Below are 18,565 nucleotides of genomic sequence, written 5' to 3' on the forward strand. Positions count from 1 at the left end.
TGAATCTGTGAATTACTTTATTAGCTCAGTGTTGTATGCAATATGTACAGTGGGTACGGAAAGTATTCAGACCCCTTTTAATATTTCACTCTTTGTTTCATTGCAGCAATTTGCAAAAATCAAAAAAGTTCATTTTATTTCTCATTAATGTACACTCAGCACCCCATCTTGACAGAAAAAAACTGAAATGTAGACATTTTTGCAAATTTGAAAACTGAAATATCACATGGTCATAAGTATTCAGACCCTTTGCTGTGACACTCATATTTAACTCACATGCTGTCCATTTCTTCTGATCCTCCTTGAGATGGTTCTACTCCTTCATTGGAGTCCAGCTGTGTTTAATTGAACTGATTGGACTTGATTAGGAAAGGCACACACCTGTCTATATAAGACCTTACAGCTCACAGTGCATGTCAGAGCAAATGAGAATTATGAGGTCGAAGGAACTGCCCAAGGAGCTCAGAGACAGAATTGTGGCAAGGCACAGATCTGGCCATGGTAACAAAAGAATTTCTGCAGCACTCAAGGTTCCTAAGAGCACAGTGGCCTCCATAATCTTTAAATGGAAGAAGTTTGGGACGACCAGAACTCTTCCTAGACCTGGCCGTCCAGCCAAACTGAGCAATCGTGGGAGAAGAGCCTTGGTGAGAGAGGTAAAGAAGAACCCAAAGATCACTGGGGCTGAGCTCCAGAGATGCAGTAGGGAGATGGGAGAAAGTTCCACAAAGTCAACTATCACTGCAGCCCTCCACCAGTCGGGGCTTTATGGCAGAGTGGCCCGACGGAAGCCTCTCCTCAGTGCAAGACATATGAAAGCCCGCATAGAGTTTGCCAAAAAACACATGAAGGACTCCCAGACTATGAGAAATGAGATTCTCTGGTCTGATGAGACCAAGATTGAACTTGTTGGCTTTAATTCTAAGCGGTATGTGTGGAGAAAACCAGGCACTGCTCATCACCTGCCCAATACAATCCCAACAGTGAAACATGGTGGTGGCAGCATCATGCTATGGGGGTGTTTTTCAGCTGCAGGGACAGGACGACTGGTTGCAATTAAAGGAAAGATGAATGCGGCCAAGTACAGAGATATCCTGGAAGAAAACCTCTTCCAGAGTGCTCTGGACCTCAGACTGGGCCGAAGGTTCACCTTCCAACAAGGCAATGACCCTAAGCAGACAGCTAAAATAACAAAGGAGTGGCTTCAGAACAACTCTGTGACCATTCTTGACTGGCCCAGCCAGAGCCCTGACCTAAACCCAATTGAGCATCTCTGGAGAGACCTGAAAATGGCTGTCCACCAACGTTCACCATCCAACCTGACGGAACTGGAGAGGATCTGCAAGGAAGAATGGCAGAGGATCCCCAAATCCAGGTGTGAAAAACTTGTTGCATCATTCCCAAGAAGACTCATGGCTGTACTAGATCAAAAGGGTGCTTCTACTCAATACTGGGCAAAGGGTCTGAATACTTATGACCATGTGATATTTCAGTTTTTCTTTTTTAATAAATTTGCAAAAATGTCTACATTTCTGTTTTTTTCTGTCAAGATGGGCTGCTGAGTGTACATTGATGAGAAATAAAATTAACTTTTTTTGATTTTAGCAAATGGCGGCAATGAAACAGAGTAAAAAATTTAAAGGGGTCTGAATACTTTCCGTATCCACTGTACAAACTGTACAAACTGTATAAATGGCAGTGGCTTGGCCACCCTGTACCTTGCACATGTTTAAATTAACAACATGAATATATGAACCCGTGTTATATTTGAATAGCTGAGTATTGAATGCACAATATCAGGGTAGTTATGTTTATACATGGCACAATTTTATACAATATATACGTAGGGGGTCCCTGCTTCATCTCTCCACCTGTTTGGGGGTCCTTGGCCTGAAAAACGTTGAAGACCCCTGGTCTAAAGCAATAGCCTCATGGAAAGGTAATAATTGTCAGGGCAGCATTAGTTTTTCACCAAAACTGCTCCTTAGTGGAAAAACAGACATTTGAATTTGAAAAGTAGCGTTATTCGTTTATTTCAGTATCTTGCATAATACCGATCCACTCTGCCACACGCTTCATGTGTCAATGTCTGAGTCTTCTCCAAACTGAACATCATCATGAACACAATTCTTGCACGTAATGCCTTTGCAAACTCCACATGCCGAGATACACTTGACATCATTCTTTTTGCAGCTGCACCGGCGGTTGCTGCATTCTCCATTGCAATTGCAGACTGTGAACTGAAGAAGCTCCTCAGGAGCCATGGGGTCTAGTGTTGGAACTGGCTCATATCCCTGAACACCTAGTGTCCACCCGTAGTCACTAGGGTCCAAAGACATGCTCTTAAGAAGGATCCAGTCCCGGGTTTGTATATATGCACAGAGAGAGTGCTGTGCAGCTGCACCCTCTGTTGGAGACAGGGTTAGGGTTAGGGTTAAACTTTTAAAGGTTTCCTTGTAAGCAGGCAAAGTTTCGAGTTGCTTCATGAGTTGACAGTACAGCCGTGCCCCCTTGGCGTATTGGTGATGCCCCGCAGGACAGGTGCCCATTGTGGTCTGCAAGCCGTTCAGTTCTGATGAAGATCTTGATGACATCTACCATGTAGTGGTACTGCACCCAGAGTGCAGGCATTCTTCCTCCTTTGGCAAGTCTTTTGAAGATTTCTTCAAACCTCCGTTCAAACACTACAACAACTGGATCTGTGTGTCTGGCTCCCATTTTCCCATCAGCTACCTTCTCCATCAAGGTCCTCATTTCACCAAGCTCCTCCTCAGTGAAGGCAGGTTTCATGATGTGCTGATAGATGGCTGCATCAATCAGGAGATGTGCATGGATTGCCTTGTCAAAACATCCTCCATCCAGGATGTGGTTGGCTGTCGTACTCCCTGGATAGATCAGCTGGATCAGCTCTAGTAGTCCAGAATCCTCCATGATATTACCCAAGGATCCAAGGTAGGACTTTAGCAGGTGAAATCCACCATGAGGCTATTGCTTTAGACAAATAGAAAAAAGATAGAATTTTTCATGGTGTTAGCTGGGTTATTTTTATTTTTATTTTTTGTTGTTTTTGGGGAGGCGAGGGGGTTTGGAACCCTTTATTCGTGAATAATGGCTGAAAATGCAGTGAGTGGGAAAAGTGGGGGTGGCTGTTTTTGCACTAAGGAGTGGTTTTGGTGAAAAACTAATGCTTGCAATCAACTCAGAATCATGAAAAACCCCTAGTTTGACCCCTCACAAGTTACTTAAAGCCAAATTTAACATTTTCGATTTTTCAAAAATCGGTTACAGGTACCCCAACTTTGAGCAATTTTTTAGGAGGTTTCCCACGGGAGTTGAATTTCAACATTTTAAGACATGATATTACACACCTTCCTTAACACAATTGTGAGGAAATTTCTTGGTAAGGATTTAGTTCCCAGATTGGTCAAATATCTGCTAAAATGCCCTTACTATTAGGCAGACTTCACTGAATTATTGTGTTAATTATAAATAAATTATAGGAAGTGTAACTTTACTAGAATACAGTCACATAGAGAAGCTGAGGCTGATGTCCACAACCTATTTCCTAAGCTAAAATGACTATGATCTGATGAACTTTTATTTTTACCATGTAAAAGTTGTTAAGGAGTTAACCTGGCACATGTATGACTTAACATATGTGTATTTGTGTTGAATGTTTGTCTAGTGTTTTCATTACTTACAGTCAAAGCAAAGTATTGCACATAATACATAATGTATTAAATAATATATGCAATACTTTTAATGTGAAAGAACTCCATACTGTACATTTATTGTCTTGGTAGTGCACATTTTAATCCAAAAGCATATTCAAATACTTATTTGAATATGCTTAAATAATTGAATATCCACAGAAAATAATGACACAAACTTTGTTCATAAGTATCACTTCCTCGACAATAATGCCATACTTTTATGTTTCCTATCATTTTATTAGGGATGGACCGATGGACGAGCCTGAAGGACACAGCTGTGCTGATCGTGTTCTGTCTCTTATGGCAGAGAAGAACAATAAAACACTGGGTTCTTATCTAAAGTGTATCAAATCAGAAAGCAAAAGATAAACATTGTTCTAATAAGTGTTCATTTTTTTATCCAACCATAATGAATATAGAAATGAACTCCATTATCCATGACACTTAGCAATGAGCCAACTCTAAACAGGTGCAGGCCATATTTAGTTAAGGTTGGAAAACATGGAGCTGGTGCAGGTCGTCCTGATGTTGACCAGCCTGAAGCTGCAGATCTCCACCATGTTGCTGCTGCCACAGTAAAAGCTGAGGACATCAGGGGCTGAAGTGCTGGGTTTGTACCCTGATGGTTAAATGCACATATTGTAAGTCGCTTTGGATAAAAGTACTGAAAGAAATAAAACATTTTACAAACAGATTAAATGTATTTCTACCTCATCTGTAATATTCAAGGTGATAATCTCCCACAGAGCTGTTGATAACACTTCACATCCTATTCTTAATATGAGAACTGTTTACAACGTTGGTGTTATATTAACTTATTAAAATAAAAAATCAAGTCACAACCAAACACACGACTGAAGTTAACTTGCTTCAATCTATTCATTAGACCTGTTAAATAAACGGTAAGTTATACAAATTACACATTAAAAACCACTTGAGGCATGTTAGCATATGATTATGATGATATATAAATAAATAGGTTTTGTTGTTGTATAGTTTCAAGCAGTGCTTAATTTGTATATCACAAGGTGCCGGAACGCAAAGTACATATGACAGCGCAGGGGTGACGAGACGGGCACAGGTCCCGGAACGCATACAGAAAACGGTGCTGAAAAAAACATGCAAATGCCCACCGACAATGCTGTGGGACTTACAAGCCTTAATTTCAATTAATATCCATGGTATAAATTTTATGACAATAATTTACAATTATTTTAGGCTATACAGCACAGGCTAATGGCAACATCAACACAGGTGTACTTACAGTCAGCAATTCATTTCTCAACATAGATCTAACTTGTAAAACATAAAAAATAAAAGTTCAAAGCTTACAATAAATCACATAAATCTTCCATTATTATTATTTAAAGATTGGCACGGCGGCCTATTAATAGACAGTATGATCATCATATTTAGTCCAAAACACCCCACATCACGACCATGTCCGGATTCTCCTCCTCCCTGTTTCGGGTTTTACTGCGTGTGTCTGTGGCAGTTCTGTGTCCTTTGGCCACCCACGACCTCACGTACGGGACTGGATTGAATTTAGCCAGGGGGGGGTCCAACAAGATTTAGGAAGAGTAAAGATGATATGGTGGATGTGAGCAGAGAGGTACGGTTGGGAGTGCAAATTAAGTTCATTTGCGAAAATCCGCGCTCAAATTCAGCACTCGCAATAGGAATGCTGTTGATCGGGGTTGTATTTTCCATCCGAGTCTCTGTGTTTCCTGTAGACCCGTATGACTGCGCTCGGGTTGGTAATGTTAAAGCGCTGGCACAGCGACTCAACCTCAGTCTCTCCATACAGCGCACCTTCGTCCTCGGGCCAGTACTGTGCGTTAAGCACCTTCAGCTCCACAATTAACTTGTTGCAAAAGTTGCAAACACAAAAATCAAATGAGAGATTTATTACAAAACGTCACATCAGCGGCGGTGTGTCTTTAGCCGCCGCCGCCGCCGCCACCCCCTGCCCTGGACGATGTAGTGAACCTCATCCGCGGCGGACCTCTTGTCCAAACCCACACAGCATTCGCGATCGACGTATTGGCCAGTTGTAAGAAATCTTTTTTTTTTTTTGGCGTGACAAATTGGATGTGTGTCACACGCCGAAAGCGTGACAGTTGTCAGCTCTGTATTCATATTTTTTTACCGGATCAGCACAAATAAGTCCCGGAACACGGGCAGGCCAAAACCAAGAGGTGCCGGATCCTGTTCCGGCATGATCCGGCACAAATTAACGCCTGGTTTCAAGGTTACTTACTGCTCGTTCATGGTAAAGTTTGCGACCATCTGGTGTCAGCACAGCACAGTGCTAGCTGTTAGCTCCGCCGGTTAGCATGTCTCGGCTAGCCGTTAGCTCCCCGGTTAGCATGTTGCGAGTAGCAACATGCCGTAGCCTGAGCTATCCAGGAAACTAGAGCTCGTCTGCCGTCGCTAAGCTGTGAGTCAGCAGTCACGCTGCTCGTCCTTGCCCATTGATTGGTGTGCGAGGAACGAGGAGGAGTCAGCACCGGCAAGATGGCGCAGGAGGAACGCCTCCCACTAGCCTCATTCACCCTCTGCAGAAACCAATGGGTGACGTCACAGACCCTTCGTCCATCTAGCGAATCCTCAACTTGCTGTTCAAGCAACGAACCCGAACAACCCCATCGTGTTCTTCGACCTCACCATCAGAGGGCAGGTGAGTGGAGGAGCTGCTACTTTAGCATCAAGCTAACGTTGCGTCAACCTCCCTGGTTCTCACCGTGATGACTTGTTCAATTGTCTCTCCTCTGTAGACACGTGTAGTCCATGGGCCAGACCACATATTGGTACCACCTGAGGGGGCAAAACTTTACCTATACTAAGTTGTTTGTAGGACTGATATAAGTCTATTAATATATGATAACCCTTGCACAAAAGCAGCTTTTCATATTTTAGGGCTATATTACCGTTTTCACTGTTCAGTGCTTTAGCGAAATTCGCCCAAATCACTAACGTGCTAATATCATCTTAACAGTGATATAATTTTGGTCATTAACTACATTATTTGTGTAAGTCAAATGTTGTAACTATTGAAAATAATACATTTAGATTTTTCATACAAGTTATGTTGTTATTACTTGAAAATCTGATTCTTAGATGGCACCAAGATCAGCCTTGATATACACTTATGTACATTGTTGTATTCGGTTGACCACAATCTTGCGCAATTGAGTATTTACTTTCAGCTTTTAACAGCAGAGAAAAGAAAATGTAAGTTTCAGTCCTGAGGAAAGATGGAAGAAACCAGCTGCGTGTCTGAGAAGCAGGCAGGGATGACGTGCATCATCCATTGCTCCAGTGATGACTCCAACCTAGTGTCACCCCAGAATCTCCATGGGCCCTCGCCAATGGCGATGGATCTCTGCGCAAGACCAATAAAGCTGCTCTAGCGAGAGAGCTGGAAAAAAGCGTTGCCCCTGCAGATGTTATCCCAGAACCTTCAACAACCATCATCGATGGGATGAGCTTGGTGCAGCAGATGAAAGACTTTCGCACAGCTGGCAGAATCAGCCCTATTCAAGGTCCTCCATGAGGGAGCCAAGAGCCAACGCATTGATGTTGTCTTTGATGTCTACAAGGAGACATCCATAAAAGATGCGGAAAGAGCCCACAGGGGTACAGAGAGAGGCATTCAGTTCAAGAACATAGCACCCGGTCACAACATCCAACAATGGAGGAAACTGCTCTGCAGTTCCTCCAACAAAGCAAGTCTTATCAAATTCTTGGTCGATGAATGGAAGGGACCCAAACACAGAGAAAAACTCCAGAACAAGACGTTGTATGTCACATGTGATGAAGTCTGCTACAAACTCAACAAAGAACAATTGGAAGAGGTAACAGAGCTCAAATCTTCCCAGGAAGAAGCTGACACTCGCATGCTGTTACATGCTCTCCATGCAGCAGAGTCTGGCTACAAAGCAGTTGTCATTACTGCTGAGGACACAGATGTGTTGGTCCTATGCTTAGGATTCAACAAGAACATTCCCTGTCCTATCTATCAGAAATGTGGAACCCAAAATAGGACCAGGTTCTTGGACATAACGAGCTAGGCCAATCGCTAGGAAGTGGTGTCTCTGATGCCCTGCTTGGCATGCATGCCTTCACTGGTTGTGACACAGTCAGTGCCTTTGCAGGCCGTGGGAAGATATGTGCCTTGAAGCTACTGAAGTCTGACAAGGCCTACCAAGACACCTTTAGTGAGCTTGGACGTTCTTGGCATGTTTCTGATGAGCTTTTTGAGAAGCTGCAAAAGATCACATGCCGTATGTATGTGCATTCTACCCCCAACAGACGTGAACACCCTTAGTCACCAACTCTTCTGTGCTAGACGTGGCGAAGTAGAGTCCAGTCAACTCCCACCTTGTGAGGATTGCCTCTTCATGCATGCAATGCGTGCTAACTATCAGGCTGCAATATGGAGGCGGTCTCTGAAGACCCAACCCTCCGTGCCGGATCCAAAGGAGAGTGGGTGGACCACAGATGATGATGGGAAGCTGGCAATTGAGTGGATGAGTGGCTCACCAGCACCTGATGCAGTGTTGCAGTTGCTCACCTGCAAGTGCAAGAGGTCATGCAAACTGCCAGAGTGCACATGTCTCACCAATGGCCTGAAGTGCACAGATATGTGCAAACTGCAAACCTGCTCTAATCAACCCAGTGAGGAAGAACCCATTGTCGAGTTAACTGACTCAGATAATGGTTAGGGTGACTGAGTCCTAGATTGAGGGTGTGGACCTAATATTTCACGATATGTACATGTAATGTGTGTTTTGAAGTACTGGTAATAAGAAAAATTAAACAAAACTATTTTACATGCCACAACATTGTTTGCCTGTATCATATGTAGTTTCATCATAATTATTGTGGCCTAGTGGCCTAGGTTGATTACATACAAACTAGGGGACAATTATTTAGTTAAATGTAACTTAATATTGTATTTGAAGAAAAAAACACTAAATATTATTATTTGAAACTCCAAATTTCGCAAAAGTAGACTATATATCCTTCTAAAATTGATAATGTGAACTGTTCCAGTACATAGGAGGCCATTCAAAGTATTTATTGGTGGGTTTATTTCAATGGAGACAAGATAATAGTAGAAGGGTACAGTTATACATGACTGGAGAATTCATCTTTCCGCGTTAGCAAGATAGGGGTCTCTCTGTTCAAGAGGTAATAACCACTAATAAGCTGCCACTCTGAAAGGGTTATCACATCAAAACATAATCTAGGGATGTATAACAATTAAAAAATAGCAACTAGAATTTGCCCACCCAGATGGTACCGATATGTGAAATTTCAGGTCTGGGCCCATGGACTAATGGCTCAAGGTGTCACTGGACCTAAACATCCTCAAGTATTCACAGGTTAAAATATAAGCCCTATGTGCACTATAGTTGGAGCAGTGTGAAGGCCCTTTGTGTTCAAGTTCAAATTAGTTTTGTGCAAGTTAAATATTTTCTTATGTTGTTAAAGGTTTGTTAACATAACGTTTGAAAAAAGAAAAAAGCGACACTGTTATTGTGATAACTTCTTTCTTTTGACTGGCTGCTGCTACCTCGCTAATCTGGAACAGTCACATGTGATTCCCTTTGATGTTGTTGGTGTATGTTGATTGACAAGGAAATTGTAATTACACTCGTGTTCAATTTGGTCCGCATGAGCAAATACACATGATATAGTGAAAGAAAAATTAAGAACTGTGTTTCAGAATGTTTTTATTTAGACATTCCAGTTTAAGGAAGTTATAATAACATATTAACATAACATAATAACATAACATTTTCCCCAAAGTATACAATCATCTTTAGATAATAAATCCGCCTTAGAGCTGTGCAAATATATAAACGTATAAAAAGTTAGAGAATATACAATTTGTAGTGATTTCTGTAAATATTTACGAAAGTTTGCTCCTCAAAAGTTTATTTTATCAACAACGCTCATTTCATGCTTAATTCAGGAATCTCGTCCATGCAGAGGTGTCAAGTAACGAAGTACAAATACTTCGTTACCTTACTTAAGTAGAAATTTTGGGTATCTATACTTTACTGGAGTATTTATTTTTCAGACGACTTTTTACTTCTACTCCTTAAATTTTCACGCAAATATCTGTACTTTCTACTCCTTACATTTTAAAAATAGCCTCGTTACTCTGATTTAATTTTGGCACACAACCGCATCGGAGGGTTCCCGAAAAAGGAGGAGAGCAAAGCCAGAGCTGCGCGCAGCGTGTCACCGTCCTCTCAGCATCCGCCATCCACCCGCCTCCGCCTATGTGCCTCGCTGTCAGGTCCGTCGGAGCAGGCCGGCAAAGGCGCACGGAGGTGGGGTTCAGTAGAGCGGAGAAGGAGAAGGAGGCACCGCACGGTCGTGGACTGGGCTCAGACAAAGTGGAGGAGACAGAAAAAGCGAAGGGGGGGGGGGGAGAGCACTCGCATGCCAACCCACACACACCCCGGCCTCGGGAGAGCCTAAGCACCTTAGGACACCCCTGATCCTCTAGATCAGGGGTGTCCAAACTAAGGCCCGCTGGCAAACTGCGGACCGCCATCCATTTTTAATTGGCCCGCATCAAAAAATTCATAAATGATAATAAATATGACCCGCGCTTACTGGGAATTCCTCGTTCATTGGAAATAATTGCAATCCCCAATCCCTTTCACGAGTGGGGTTCAGCGGGTTACCCGGAGACACAGTAGATGTACTGAAGTCCTTCCCAGCTGTGTGCCAGCTATCACTTAAGTTTAATACGGCACTCCTTGCCTCAGCAGCCTGTGAAAGACTGTTCAGTGTTGCCAGGAAGAGCATGCATAGGCTCAAATAACTTTGAGAACCTGCTGCTTTTGCGGCTGAACAAAGCCTATTGGTCGTGTTATTGTAAATACAGGATTGAGTCCAAAGGTCTCAAGGTCTCTTCCAATATAGGTTATTGATAACATTCCACTGAAGTTTGACTTAGTATTATTACAATACTTATTGGCAACTAGTTATCATGTCTTCCAATTTTCAATAGGCATATATGCAGCTGAAACGGGTAGCCTAGTGCATCCCACATTTTTCAACATAACATTTTAATATAACATGATAGTCATAATGGCCTTTAGAAAACTGTTTTTTTAGGAGGAGGTGGGGTAGTGCACTATAGGCCCCTGAGAGGCGGCTTAAGAGTTTGTCCTTAATGGAAATTTTTTTTCCCTTACATTACTTTTACTTTTATACTTTAAGTAGTTTTGAAACCAGTACTTTTACACTTTTACTTAAGTAAAAAGCTTGAGTTGATACTTCAACTTCTACAAAAGTATTTTTAAACCCTAGTATCTATACTTCTACTTGAGTAATGAACGTGAATGCTTTTGACACCTCTGCGTCCATGTGCTAAAAAGATGGATGACCACACTGCTTCCCAAAAGCTCTTAAGGTGATCGGCTGCAGTGTAGGTCCTAAATCATGGCAGGGTTCATTATCTATCTCTATTTAAGGTAACTGGAGTTTTCATTATCAACACATTCACATATGCAAACAATGTGTAGTGTACACAGACGAGTCTTGATTAGCTTCCCTGTCTCCCTTCCCTATTTCACTTCTGCTGTCAGTTCTGTGATGTAAAACGTTTTATTGTCGAACATTTTATGTCAGATGTAGAAAAGAGGGTTTCTCTTCTCTTCTGATGGATTAAACACAGCTGGAGGGAGCGGCTGCTGCCATGTTCCTTTACTCAAATTCCAGAAAACGTGCCATGCGCATACATTTTCAGGTAGATTGCTGTATGGCCCATGTGACTTGCTCTTTACCCAGAACACCACTCCCACCAGTAAGCTGTTGGTGCACTCGAGCCAAAATACGTTAACACTGATGTAGGCAGGCAGTGCAAAGTCAAAGGCCACACAAGCCACATACACTGTGAGATAAGGCATCCAAATTAAAGCAAAGCCCAGAGTTAGACTGAGCCCCAGAGGTGGCCGTAGCCAGTTGTTCTCCCCCACATCATTTTCCTCACTGCTTTTTGTCTCTTTGGATGGGGTTGATGTGAACAAGTCGCTCCTCTGGTTATCTTGTTCTTCCCTTGATGTAGACAACCTGTCAGCCTCCCTAACCCACATGGGAATGCTTGTTGAAAAGGGCACCATCATCAAAATGACTGCAGAGAAAACCCCAAAAATGAAGTAGGTAATGAATGTGGACTCCTTTACCTCACACGCCAAAGCCTTTATCCCTGTCACATGAACCAGTTCAATCAGCTCAACTTTTGTAGAAGCAACGGAGTAAATAACAGCAAGCATCCACACCAGCAATGTCAGTACCACGTTCCTAAGGACTTTGTATAAGGACCTCTTATTGGCATAGTAGGTATCTTCAATACAGTAGTCAGTAATACCCATGGCAATCATGGGCAGGGGCAGGGCTTTAAACGCTGCTGAGGCGTGAGCCAAAAAGTAGCAAAGTGACACAGGAGAACTTTCAGGCCCGAGTAACCACACAGCTGTCACGTAGAGCACCATCGTCAAGTCACCGAGGACGATGGACAGACTGCACATGTTTAAGAAGGAGGTATACAGCTTCCTGGAGCATAGGAGAAAGACCACTGTGTCCATTCCAAAGTTGAAAAGGATAAGCAACAGGCACTTCGCAGTATTGTCTATATGAAAGCCAGACGTGTCGTTCCATTTCTCAAAGATGGCTAGCATCTTGAGGTCACTGCCAGTTTCAAGAAACACTGGAATGTCCGGCAGAATTGAAGCTATCGTGACAGGGCTCAGTTCAGTGAGAAGAGGCTCCAGGAAAATCTGTGAAAGACGAGATAAGATTGGATATGGTCAATAATTAGAAAAACAACAAGGTTGTAGCTGTGGAATGAGGAACACACTTCAGATGATCATGCAGGGACAGTGTGGTTGACGTAGGTATTATGTTTCCACAGGAAAAAGGTTTTCAGCCAAGAAATCAACAGCATCTATATGCTTCTGGTCTCATAATCAATTTGGCCATTATCCTCAAAAGGAAAACTATACTGCACAAATAAAGTTTGCTCTTCTACAGCTCGGGAGACAAACGTGATTCATTTAAAACTTAATAATAATATTTTTTTCTTTCTTTTTTGCAACAATGAGCCAATGACGCTGAAATGTAGAATGTGAGGATCCCCCCCACACCCTTGAGGAGATATAGATGATCGACATTTGGACTTTAGACTTGAAACTAAGGGGCTTAAGTCTCCCTGAAATTTAGAAGCAAATTATGTAAAAAAAAAACTAAAATGAGGCAGAAAAAGTGAGACTCACTTTTGTCCCTCAAGCTGTAGAAGGAGTTCCCCTGCTCTCTTCCTCTTCCGCTTTGTCACATTATCAGGGTTCCCACAGTACCTGGAAAACATGGAATTAATTTTTTAATTTTCCAGGTTTGGAAAAGTCATGGAAACTGAGCAAAAGTGAACACTTACATGGAAATTGAAACAGTTGTCCTGGAAAATTGTATTGGATGATGTGTAAAATAGTAATAAAATGAAACTATTGAGCACATAATTAAGATGAGTTTATAAAAACCCTTCGCAAGTGAACAGCTTTACTGTAGATAGAAATGGATGATCCCATGTTGTAGAGCATGCTCTTGGCTTCCTATCTGGTATATTGGATGTTGGAATTTGATGCAGGCAACCTGGTGATATGGACTTTAAAAGTATAGTTTCTGATTTTTGGACTTCGGGAATAATAGCAGAGAAACGTTACTCGCGATCTCAATAGAAGGGTCAAATACATGCATTTCCCAGCCAACACGGGAGCCTTGACATCTACAGTGAAACTTCTTATGCAAGTTTATCCTCAAATGTAATTAGCTGTGTTTTAACTGTGTGGTAAACCTGGGTTTATCAACGTTAGTTAGTAATCAGTGCAATCTTGCTAACTAGCTAGCTGCAACTTTCTAGCTAGCAGCTTACACTAGAATTGTTGAGGTAATTTTTACCTTGCTTTTAAAATACTACAACTATGTTTGATCCTCATATGTATTTCACTCATTGACTTTTCCTTAAAAACGTGTTATTCACCACATTTAGGGGATTTGGTTTTGAATTTGGATTCATTAATGATGGTTAGCAAGCACATGCAGTGCAACTTGCTAGCCAACACAACACAAGGGCGGCTGTGGCTGAGGGGTAGAGTGGTCGTCCTCCAACCTGAAGGTCGGCGGTTCGATCCCCAGTCTGAACCATCTGCATGCCGAAGTGTCCTTGGGCAAGATGCTGAACCCTCAATAGCCCCCCATAGAATAACAAAGTGCTGCAAGTAGATGCACTGTATGAATGTGTGTGTGAATGGGTGAATGTGAAACTGTACTGTAAAGCGCTTCATCAGACTAGAAAAGCGCTATATAAATACAAATCCATTTACCAAATCCATTTACATTCAGCTGGCTAACTAACTAGCTAGTGTTGGCTAGCTTGCATTGCTAGCTAACACATTAGGCTGTGACATTACTTCTATACTAGTTGACATGACCAGTCTAGTCTTGATCAAATTTGTAACATTCATTCTTATATCTACTTTTAGCTATTTTGTTAATTTTCATTTTTTTCTTTAAAAAAATGATACAAAAATGAGATAGGAGAGGAGTGGAAGAGAGAACATATATATCCCAGTGCTCATGTGTCTCAGAGTTCCAGTTCAATAAATTGTTGTTCATCTACAGCTTGTTGCATTATTTCATGCATTGATATTATCAACAAGACATAATCTCTAAGCATTACAATGTAGACTTGACTGGCACATCTTTTCAATCAAGTAGCCTAAGTAGTCAGGTGTCCTAGGGGGTTGTGTGAGGGGAGGGGGGTTCGGATGGGGGCGGAAAGCTTCAGGGGCCTATAGATCATCACTTAATATGGCACCTGGAAAATCAATAGGTAGAATGGAATTTTTTTTTAAGGCAAGCGTGGGAACCCTGATTATGTTGTAGTGATATTTGTTTCAGGTGAGGCGGCCTGCTTCTGCTACATATTATGCAAAATGTGCAGAAAATCTTGATACATATTCCAGGCTCTTAAAGTCTTTACACTAAAAGATCTGGTTTCGAATGGTTATGAAACTTTCGCCTATCAGTTATAAAACATCCATATTTTTGCAGGTACATGTTAGGTATATTCTGTCATGCAAAGGTTTCTTTCTAAACCAAATTGAGATATAAGCCACCGTTGAACAGTCAAAGGAAACATTTGATGGTAGATGCATGCAATACATCAGGATTAATTGTATATATTAACATTTCATAAATTTAAACAGGTATAAGGCCAATGTAGAGTAGTTGCCAGTGTTGTCTGTCCACATTTGTTTTCCACTTTACTGAGTCAGGAAAAGCCAGAATGTTGTCAACACTGATCTCATTCTACCACAGTTTTCCCAGTAAGGCCAATTTACCACTTCTTTGATTTTCGGTTGCAATTATACTCCCCCCCCCCCCCCCCCTCTGTAAGATACATTCATATTGCTTTCAATAATTGCAGTTTGGTTCAGGAATGTGTTGTTTAGTCGCAAAAAATGAAAACATAGCCTTTATCTTGTTCATCAGTTCTGACTTCCCTTTCTCTACAGTGGATTTCATGTACATTTTACAATGTTAGAACCATAGACTCAGTCATCCTGCATGTGCTCATTACCTTTGAAATCGATGACGAGTAAAACACATTCTTCCATTTGAAGTATGCAGCATTTATATAACGAGGTGAAGGAAATTAAATATTGTGTAGCTCTAAGAAGCCTATACCTCTGCTCAGGGTTATCCACTCTGTAGACGTACAGATGCTCCACTCTGGTCCAGTGATGCAGCTTAGAGTCCTGTGTGTGCTCGTCAAGTCTCGTCAGTGCAGGTGTCTGAGTTCTGTCAGGGAGACTTTATGTACGTTATGGCTCCACCTTTCTATTTGTAAATACCAACAACAGATTGGCACGCCTTTGTTGTCTTCGAGAAACCTGCTGGTTTCCCCTCCCATATGCCCCCAGTGACAACCTCTTTTTTGTCTATTTGCTTTTGCAATGACAGGTAACCCTGTTAGAAACTCACTTCCTGGTCTTAAGAAAATTCACACTAGTTCATCCTGCGCTCGTCTCACACTTATATAGTTTAAAGTACTGTTTAGAGTCCTTCCCTTTCTTACATTCTTCCACTCTCTCCAGTCCCTGCCCCCTGATTGACGGACCCCCCCCCTCTCTCTTTTCTCTCTTTCTTCTTCCTTTTTATTCATTCATTTACTTATTCTTTTTTTGTTTTTCCTTTTGTTTTTTTTGTTTTTTCCTTTTAATTTGTTTATATTGTGCAGCTTTAATACTTGATTGTTACTTAATAGAATTTTCAGTTATCTATCTATCATTATTGTTGTTGTTTTCATTGAGTTGTGTAATGTGTTGTTCACTGGACCACGTTCATGTGGTCCATAAAATAAGAAAAACATTCTAGGAGGAAGACTGTATATACTATTCTTGATCCATCAAGATGCGCAGTGTTTTTGTGGTGTTAATATCTCTGTGTATTGCTGATTGTCGTGCTGAGATTTTGTGATACCCAATGTAAATTTGAAATAGATTTCTGACCTACTGTGCCTAACCTCTTAATAAAAATATAAAAAAAAGAAAAAAAAAGAAACTCACTTCCTCCTTACACCGCTTGCTGGTTCAAACCACACCCTGGAACCGGTTTGTTTGGGGCTTGTGCTGCGTCCTGATTCAGTTACATAAGAATTGTTTTCAAGTGCTGCTTGTTGGAGGCCTGAGGCTGCTACCTGACAGCTGGTTGGCTGTCCTTTCAATGAAATCCTCAGTCTGTTCGATGTGGTAGAGCGCAGTCAGAGATTATAACCAGCTATATGTGATATCTGGATATCGTGTTAATTATGTAAGAGAAATAATCCACACTCTCAACACTAGACGAAAAGCAGTATTATTGTCACAGTGAACCTCTTCGGACAGGCCTAATCCCCTGCTGTAACCAACTGTTTCCATGATGTTACCTCGGCGTTCGCCAGTGAAGATAAGGTGGGTCTATCGGCGTTTGCGGACCTTAAGGGGGATATGGAGAACAAAGGAGAGAGCCGTGGGGGGGCTCGCTCCGCCGCGCGGACCGATCGCGACGTGTGATCTAATTAGCATATGAATCGGAGTCCAGCCGCTGGCTAGAACCTCTCTCTATTCACCATTGGAGGATACCACAGACCCTTGAAACTAATGTCACTCGTGATTGGTTGGTAGAAGTGTTGCTATTGGTCACCTTATGGGTCATTGCAGTGCACATGTGGGGTCACAGCATTCCGCACGTGGGGTAAGCCCCTCCCACACATTATTAATAATAAAAATGTATATATTAATATTTATTATCATTTATTAGTAAGCCTTTACCAAAAGCACTGCAGTTAATTAAAACTAAACATTCATGTGATGCTTGATGTTACAGGTGAACATATTGTACAGGGAACAAATGTGAACAAGGTATATGTGGAGTCAAAGCTTTATTTACATACAGCAAATATATTGTACAAAAACTCAGGTGAGGCTTGAAATGTTTCTCTGCAGCCTCTGGGTCATGACTTCTTTGTGGGACTCTGTCTGAATCTTCTCCAGTGTGTAGACGTCTGTGGTGTGTAGCTGTGAGATCAGTGTAGCTTCCAGTCTTATATGAAGTGTGGGACACAGGTCGGTGCGCTCCTGGCTGTGGAAGGATGGATCCATGTCATCTGTCCCACTTCAATCAGCTGTAAACACATTCAGTAAAATTAGCATAGTTCAATGACAACATACACCTTTACATGTAACTGGAAAATTATTTAATGAATATAACCTTACCCTCTTTCTTCTCCGACAACTCCTCAATGCTGATGTAAGGTCTGGTCGGATCATACTGGCTCATAGTGTGTCTTTGTACGTCATGGACAGGCAGCTGGAAAACAACGAGAGTAACATGAGTTTATTATTAATAAACGGAAATAGCCGCGCTGCATCACCGTTGGAAGATCCACAGCAAAAAAACACCAAAACAATTCATAAACAGTTACTTACATTCAATGGCTTAATTTTCTGCACTTTAAATCCGGACTTTCAGCGTCTCAGCCTAACGCCTCTTTGTTTGTGTGTGTGTGTGTGGGGGGGGGCTGAGGCTGTGAAAACATACAGAAAAGTCACGTTGATGAAAAAACTTAACGAGAACAAACTGTTACATCTAAGTAATTCATACATATTTACACATGCACTAGATGTGCTCCAGCACTCGATGCTGTATTCGTATTTTAGCAACTTTCTCGCTATCCCAAAGTTGCTGGCATGCTTTTCAGATGAACGAGTTAGCTTAGTGGTAGCTAGCAATGGCGGCTCCGTTTAGCTTAGCTCTCACCTTAACTCAGGGACTTTGCATCCGTCTTCTCCGCCTCGACTCGTCCACACCGGGCCCGCGGCTCTGCTTACACACGCACTCATCTTCTCCTCCAGGGAAAAGCGTCGTGTCGACTTCAGCAAGTTATTTACCCCGAAGACAGACTCACTCGTACGGAACAAACATAACACGAGCGACACTCGATGCTGCAATGCATTAACGAGGCTGTGATTGGTCGAGCCAATCAGCTGATGACGCGAGCGGGTGACGTGAGGTTTTCACAGTAAATATCCACAAGTAAATTTACATACATGATTCTCGCTGTTCTGTGTTGGTAACCTCATAGTTGAATGCACTTATTGTAAGTCGCTTTGGAAGTGTTGACTGTTTTAATGGAATACTGAGAAAGTTTAATAACAGCAATTAGACAATTGAAGTTCAAATTATGAAGGAATTTCAGCTCTATATTGTGTCTTCTTTATATTTTA

At 41.8% G+C, this 18,565-nt stretch overlaps 1 protein-coding gene and 1 long non-coding RNA gene across 2 annotated transcripts; both read right to left on the minus strand.

The window, feature by feature from the left end:
* Positions 1–11,368: 11,368 nt before the first annotated feature.
* Positions 11,369–12,913, minus strand: LOC133005066 (probable G-protein coupled receptor 160). Its single transcript, XM_061074653.1, has 2 exons — positions 12,887–12,913; positions 11,369–12,520 (listed from the first exon to the last, which is right to left on the minus strand). Exons 1-2 carry the CDS (start codon positions 12,911–12,913, stop codon positions 11,369–11,371), a joined length of 1,179 nt encoding a protein of 392 aa, XP_060930636.1.
* Positions 12,914–17,203: 4,290 nt separating this feature from the next.
* LOC133005569 (uncharacterized) lies at positions 17,204–18,286 on the minus strand. The gene is made up of 4 exons (XR_009678377.1): positions 18,099–18,286; positions 17,768–17,865; positions 17,555–17,648; positions 17,204–17,463 (listed from the first exon to the last, which is right to left on the minus strand). It is a non-coding gene; the product is annotated as an uncharacterized LOC133005569 (long non-coding RNA).
* Between the last annotated feature and the right edge of the window lie 279 nt (positions 18,287–18,565).

Source organism: Limanda limanda, chromosome 7, assembly GCF_963576545.1.
Source record: "Limanda limanda chromosome 7, fLimLim1.1, whole genome shotgun sequence".
Taxonomy (NCBI): Eukaryota; Metazoa; Chordata; class Actinopteri; order Pleuronectiformes; family Pleuronectidae; genus Limanda; species Limanda limanda.